This window comes from Rhamphochromis longiceps, linkage group LG3, assembly GCF_057381845.1.
Source record: "Rhamphochromis longiceps isolate RC_006_pf linkage group LG3, R_longiceps_female_GT1.1, whole genome shotgun sequence".
Taxonomy (NCBI): domain Eukaryota; kingdom Metazoa; phylum Chordata; class Actinopteri; order Cichliformes; family Cichlidae; genus Rhamphochromis; species Rhamphochromis longiceps.
Window position 1 is genome coordinate 24,498,193 of NC_140559.1, and position 6,586 is coordinate 24,504,778.

Here is a 6,586-nt window from a genome sequence, read left to right on the forward strand (position 1 = left end):
GTGGTAAAACAAAACTGCCTATAAATGATTTTATAGTTTAAACCCTGAATATATAAATCTGGGGATGAATGACTTTAAGAACAAAATGAAAAACACTCGAGATAGCTACATGTATGATGTGGGAACGCTGGACTGCATCTGCTGGAGATGCAATTAAGAGAGATGAACAACGCTCTCGGATCGGCTACTTTCAAATCCCCGCCTCTGAGTACACTGGCATTTCAACACTCAAAGGTGCGTTTTCCTTTGAAACAACTGCGGAGGATATCTGTGGTTTCTAAGAAAAAATCTGGGAACATCTGTTTACAATGGCTGTTGGCTTGATATTAGCTCACTTCTAAAACAATTTGATTAATACAAAGTTCCCCCTGAAACACAATTAAGGGGAACAATTAGGAAACAAGATGAAACTCAAAGACTTTTAAGATGGCCAAAATCATACTAAACTAATTTTGAGAGTTCTGATTATCAGTATTACTGTGTTAAAAGAGAAAAGAAACTAACCAAGAATTCAAATAGTTAACTTTTTTCCCCTTTTTATTTAAAGCAGAGTGGTTTACACGACTAACATTTTACTGCACCAAATTTTTTACAGAACTTTGTGATTTTTTTTGTTTTATTTTATAAGCAGGTCCTTCAGTAACTTAGGTCTTTATGCCCAAAAAAATAACGATTTAGTAGAACTGTTGGTCACCAGACTACATGTTTGCTGTAAGTGACATGATGATCTAAGAACCACGTGTTTTAGCACAAAAAGTTATAAAAAGAAGAAAAAAAAAAAATCCACAACACTTTTTCCAGTTTAAAAAAATGAAATATAAAGTTCACAGATTAAAAAAAAAACAAAAACAAACTGCATCTGTAAGTATATTATGATAAAAAAAAGTTGTTTTCAGTGTCGTTTAGGTTGTGGATGGACTGGGGACAGAGGTTTCCTCCACCTGGTGGCTCTTCATGTGCGTTTTCAGACAGTGGCTCTGGGTGAAGGCTTTTTCGCAGATGGTGCACTGGTACGGTCTCTCTCCGTTGTGGGTCCTCATGTGGACCGTCAGGTGTTCCTGGCGAGAGCACGCCTTCCCACAGATCGCGCACACAAACCGTTTGATGCCCAAGTGGCTCCTGATGTGGTTGGTCAGGTGAGTCTTGCGTTTGAAGAAACGGCCGCAATCGGAACAGCCGTACGGCGCCTCACCAGTGTGCACTCGCATGTGAACCTTGAGTTCGCCGTTGGACACGAAGCCTTTGCTACACACGCCGCAGACATGCGGCCTCTCGCTGCTGTGCGTCTTCATGTGAGTCATCAGGCTGCAGTTTGACAGGAAGGATTTGCAGCAGACGTGGCAGAGAAAAGGTCGCTCCCTAGCCATGTGGATCTTCTCGTGGGACTTCAGGTTGCCGGAAAGTTTGAAACGCTTCCCGCAGATTTGGCAGCCATACGGCCGCTCTCCAGAGTGAGTGAACTTGTGGCGGGTCAAAGATCGAAGGTCACAGACAGACTTTCCACAGATATTGCAGACGTATCTGTCTTTGCTGGTGTGTATCTTGCTGTGAGCTTGGAGCTGCGCCTTCAAACCAAAGGATTTTGGGCAAATGTCACATTTGTGTGGTTTCTCTTCCACATGGACCCAATGGTGAACATTCAGACCAGACATGTAAGCAAAGGTTTTGCTGCAAATCTTACATTTGAATGGCCTGTCTCCTGTGTGCAGAGAAACGTGGCTGTTAAGACCGACGATGGTGAAGAAAGATTTCCCACAATATGAGCAGTCGTGAGTTTTCTGGTGAATTCTGATATGTCTCTTCAACTCATCCACAGATTCAAACTGCTCTCCGCAAACTCCACAACCACCCTGTGGCTCCTCCAGGTGACTCCAGGTGTGTTTGATCAAGCTGCCCAGGTTCAAGTACCACACTCCACACACTTTACAGGCTATTTTACTCTTCTCTATCTCCTTCATGTCACTTTTGCGCACTTGTTTCTTCATCTTTTTTGTCACCTGGAGCTCAGAAACAGGTTTAAAGCATTTGTCTACAGCCAAGGCTTTGTGTTCATCTTTGCTGTCCACTTCCCTCTCACAGGCCTCTTCATCTGTTTGCAGGTCTTGCTTTTGTGATGTTGAGCTGCTGGCCAGCATGTCCACACTGGGACTGTCTGTATGCTGATCAGAGCTGCTGTGGAACAAAATGGTTAAAGGTAAGTTTTAAGTACTGAGCGCCTGTACATAAAAGCCATAGGTTTCGTCTACTTGCAATAACTAAAAACAACAAACTCATCCATTAGAGAACTTGAACCACAGAATTTTGGGTTTGGTATTCGTTAGATCAGAATTTGTTCCCTCAATAATTTTTTAAATTTCATGTTTTTCATTGAATTATCACAATCCAGCGTCTAGATTGAGTGAAACCCTGATCTCTGATCTCACGTAGTAGTAAAAGGTCTCTTAAGTTATGATTAATGAGTAACCGATCGTGGCTCAAGAGTTGGCGTTCGCCTTGTAATCGGAAGGTTACCGGTTCGAGCCCTGGCTTGGACAGTCTCGGTTGTTGTGTCCTTGGGCAAGACACTTCACCTGTTGCCTACTGGTGGTGGTCAGAGGGCCCGGTGGCGCCAGTGTCCGGCAGCCTCGCCTCTGTCAGTGCGCCCCAGGGTGGCTGTGGCTACAATGTAGCTGCCATCACCAGTGTGTGAATGTGTGTGTGAATGGGTGGATGACTGGATATGTAAAGCGCTTTGGGGTCCTTAGGGACTAGTAAAGCGCTATATAAATACAGGCCATTTACATCAACATTCTAGAGTCTTGTTTTTGATATCGTCGGTCAATCAAGAGCACACAAATCCTTATACCCGTTTTTATTTTTACCTTGACTGGAGTTCAGCTTCATTGTCTTTTGTTATGTCAGCATCGCTGGATGGACAGTCATCGTTTGTTGGTGAAGGGGGAAACTCTTTCTCTCCCTCCTCACTAGTCTGTAAGAGTTCATTTCCAAATTATTATCAGTACTTATGTTAACTGAGAGTAAAATAGCTAAAATTTCTTTAACATTTTTGTAAAATCTTAAAGTGTACATTTAAATCACATCATGATTGTTACATTTTAAATCTGTTATTGTGGTATAAAGAGGCAAAATTATCAAAATCCTACCAAAGTCAGAGGCAAAAGCAGCACAAACAGGTACAGCGTCTACCTTCAGGCGGATGTAGAGGGCAGAGTTTCCAATGAACATGTGGATCTCCTCTGGAGTCACAGTCTTCACTTTCAGGGGCTGGAGCCTCCGGCTTCTGTCAGTTGTGAACAAGTCAAAAGGTTCATCATCTGCCAGCTGAGGAAAGGTTGACTTCAACAGGTCCAGGAATTCAGCTTCCTGTAGACCAAGAGGGCACTTCAGGTCGTGTGCTGGGAACTTCTTGAATACTGGAACAGAAGAAATTCATCTTAAGATCAATAGTCCTTAGGCAGTCAGTAAAACCAAACCTTGCCCTAGTATTCATTAGTTCAAGTGATTAGTTGGCCAGTCTTTGACTATTTCTGATGATAAATAATGTAATTAAATATTTTTGTAAGCATTGGAAAATGCTTTGAATTAGGAACAAAGAAAAAATGGTATTAATAGCACGGCTAACACTGTACCACATAACAGACAAGTACAAAACCTTAATGATTAACATTTCATACTCGTCTTAGAGAGCACATTGGTGTGAGAGTCCTCCAGGATGCGGACTCTGAGATCTATATGGTTCTTTGTGTCACTGATGCGAGGTCTGCCGGGCTTCTTCCTGATAGTCGGAACTCTGGCGAAAATGCAGGAACTAAGTCAGTGCCATAAAAGACTATAAAGCAAATGCAAATAAACTTGGGGACCATCCACATATTGTTGGCCATATCACAAACCTCTACAGTTTGTTGTTCCTTAAAGTGGTGTTTGTTCTAACCTTGACGGCATTTTATAATCTGGGTCCTTTAGATCTTCTCGTTTTTGTCGGGAACTTGTTGGTTGCATCAACTCCTGCTCCTCTTCATCGTCATCAATGTCGTCGTACCAAAGCAGGCCCAGGCTCTCAGTGTCCTCCACACCTGGATACATCAGAAGTCACTTTTTGTTATGGTTTTTAATTTGAATCATATGATGATAAACACACGATACATGTGGTTTAGTCAGTTTGCTTTAGTAATAATTTGATTAATTGAACTCGCCTGGCGCACATTATATAAGCACTGCACTCACTTTCATGCCCTCTTTTCACTCCACATGGGGCGGCAGCTTAGGTGAGTTTGATTTGTAGTTCTCAGTTTAAATCTTTATTTAAGTTAATGACTTAAAGTCATTAACTTAAATGACTTGTTTTCTCTTTCAGAGTTTAGCAGTCCATGCGTGTCTTCCTTTAAGTTACTACTGATTACAGTGAAGTAAACCAAGATATACGGCAACTAATTGATAGCAGTTTTCTTTGCATTCTGACCAGATGAGGCCATGGTGATAAAAAATAAAAACTTTGAACCTCCTTATTAACACACAGTAGGAGGCAAATTGGTTCTAAACAGTCAGGCTGACTTTTGACTGACTGCTGGTGACAAATTGGTGATGTTTGCAAATAACTGGAGGCCAATTTACAAACATGGACAGACTGCCAACATGTTGCAATCAATCTTAATCAGTCTGTGCCAATAAGCGCAACTCATCTGGTTGCCAACTGGTTGTATTCTGGATATATACCTATATATGGGGTTACCCATGTTATAGGGTGCCTGTGTCATTTTGCAATATTCTTTATAAAAGCCTTGAACCCCCCCCCCCCAAAATAAAAACAATTAATGGTAAGACTGTTCAGACGTACCTGTCTGTTGCTTGGGCTGTTGCTCCTCTCTGTCCTCAGGCACGACTTCCACCTCATGCCTCTCCACATCAGGCTGTAGGACTTTGTGTTTTTTGGTCAAAAAGAACATTTGATCAATATATCAGCTTTGTGTGACTGTGGTGTTTGACTGCAGCTCCAAAGACGCTCCTTCCTGTTGATCATTGTTTTTATTATGTAAACCACTAAGAAAAAATTAACTCTAGATTCCAAAAAGACAAAAAAAAAAACCCAAAACAAAACAAAGAATGACAATCTGGGATAAGAATTAGACCAGACTCTTATGCTCTCAAGGATAACTACATTACGCCCAATGGCATATCTTGTGAGAAGAAGGGCATGGTTATGGGTTATATGGCCTGTTGCTACATGCTTTTAAGAGTCTGTACAACAGCCATGAGAGCGTGGATAATAAAAAGCAGTAAGTCAGATTGCACGCTCAAGAAGAGTTTAGTTGGGTGGTCTCAGATGTTTTCTGTTGGCGACCTCCATCTCACTGGAACAGCCTGAAGCAGCAGAAATTCTAATTAGTCCCTCAAAGTCTGAGGTCATGGCACTAAAAAATGTATGGAATAACCACTCCAGGCTGAAGGTTCTACCTCAAGTAGAGGCTTTATACACCTCAAGGTCTAGTTCAGGGGAAAAAAAAAAAAAAAATTGAATCATCTGCTCTTCTCTACACTTAAGCTGAGAGAGATTCATGCCGAATTGCAAATAACGCTAATATTATTTTCCCTGCATTCACATTTTATTGTAATTACACATCTGTATGTTTAACAGCTTGTAAACGTAAAATCAGCGATTTTTAAACGAAGTTCGGCAAATTCTAAATTTACAAATCAGCTTTTTGTGGCTGCGAGCAGCTTTATTTGTCCACTCACCTCTTCTCTCCAGAGAGACGTTAGGCTGCAGGAGCTCCAGCAGTCTCCTCTGACGGCCGATCTCTCGCCTGAAGCCCGCAGCCTCCTCCTCGTAGTCGGCTACAGTCCTCTCCACCACCGCTAAGATCTCGCGGGCGGCTGTGCTCATTTTCTCGGTGACGATTCCTCTCAGTATGTCGCTCTTAGACATGTTACCGACGCTGTCGACCGGCTCGGGGCCGCCGCTGCTGCCGCTCTTCATCCAGTAAAACATGTTTGTTTGTTTTCTCAGCTGTGTTTTGACGAAGAACACATCCACACACTACAGCGCAGGGTGCGTTTCCGGCGGATTCTGGTGCAGCTACAAATTGTGTCCGGAAAAGAAAATCAGGCGTTATTTAGTTCCCCTGCTGGTGTGACTTTTACTAGCTAACCCCAGTAAGACTGATGTCTGCTGTACATTTAAGATGCTGGTGAAAATCATGGCATTATAGTAAAGTAAGTGAAAAGCATTTTTAATGTAGCACCTTTAAGGATAAACATCATAACAAAAATGGTTAAATGTTAGAACAAAAAGTTACCCAAAAGCAAGCTTAAAAAGATTATATTTTTAGCTGCTTTTAAAACAAATCACCACATTCATAGATCTCAAGCTTCAAAAGCTCTATCTCCTCTTTTAGCCCTCAGCATTGGATGATGCACAGTCTGCATTGACCTCGGGGACCTTTACATTAGGGGCTTCTGTCCAATAGCACAGCACCGACAGAAGCACAGCATGTTACAGATACAGTAAAGGGGAATGAGAGTAAGGATATAGGCATAAATATACCACATATACACATATATAAACACAGAATATATAATATGGATAAAT

The 6,586-nt window shown here is 41.8% G+C and overlaps 1 protein-coding gene across 2 annotated transcripts; it reads right to left on the reverse strand.

Moving 5' to 3' along the window:
- Positions 1-712: 712 nt before the first annotated feature.
- On the reverse strand, positions 713-6,074 carry LOC146673592 (uncharacterized). 2 transcript variants are annotated; one of them, XM_085390486.1, is made up of 7 exons: positions 5,734-6,074; positions 4,835-4,915; positions 3,932-4,073; positions 3,675-3,790; positions 3,187-3,413; positions 2,862-2,968; positions 713-2,169 (listed from the first exon to the last, which is right to left on the reverse strand). In XM_085390486.1, the coding sequence occupies exons 1-7, from the start codon at positions 5,984-5,986 to the stop codon at positions 903-905; spliced, it is 2,193 nt and encodes a 730-aa protein (XP_085246612.1). In that variant the 5' UTR covers positions 5,987-6,074; the 3' UTR covers positions 713-902. The 2 variants fall into 2 exon arrangements, with proteins under 2 accessions (XP_085246612.1, XP_085246611.1); XM_085390485.1 differs by having other exon boundaries at positions 713-2,172.
- Between the last annotated feature and the right edge of the window lie 512 nt (positions 6,075-6,586).

Coding starts and splice junctions, on each gene's coding strand:
- LOC146673592 (XM_085390485.1), bottom strand. CDS start 5,986: ATGTTTTACTGGATGAAGAGCGGCAGCAGCGGCGGCCCCGAGCCGGTC. Junction 3,791..3,931: donor GATTATAAAATGCCGTCAAG/GTTAGAACAAAC, acceptor CATTTTCGCCAG/AGTTCCGACTATCAGGAAGA. Junction 2,173..2,861: donor GAAGCTGAACTCCAGTCAAG/GTAAAAATAAAA, acceptor TTTGTTCCACAG/CAGCTCTGATCAGCATACAG.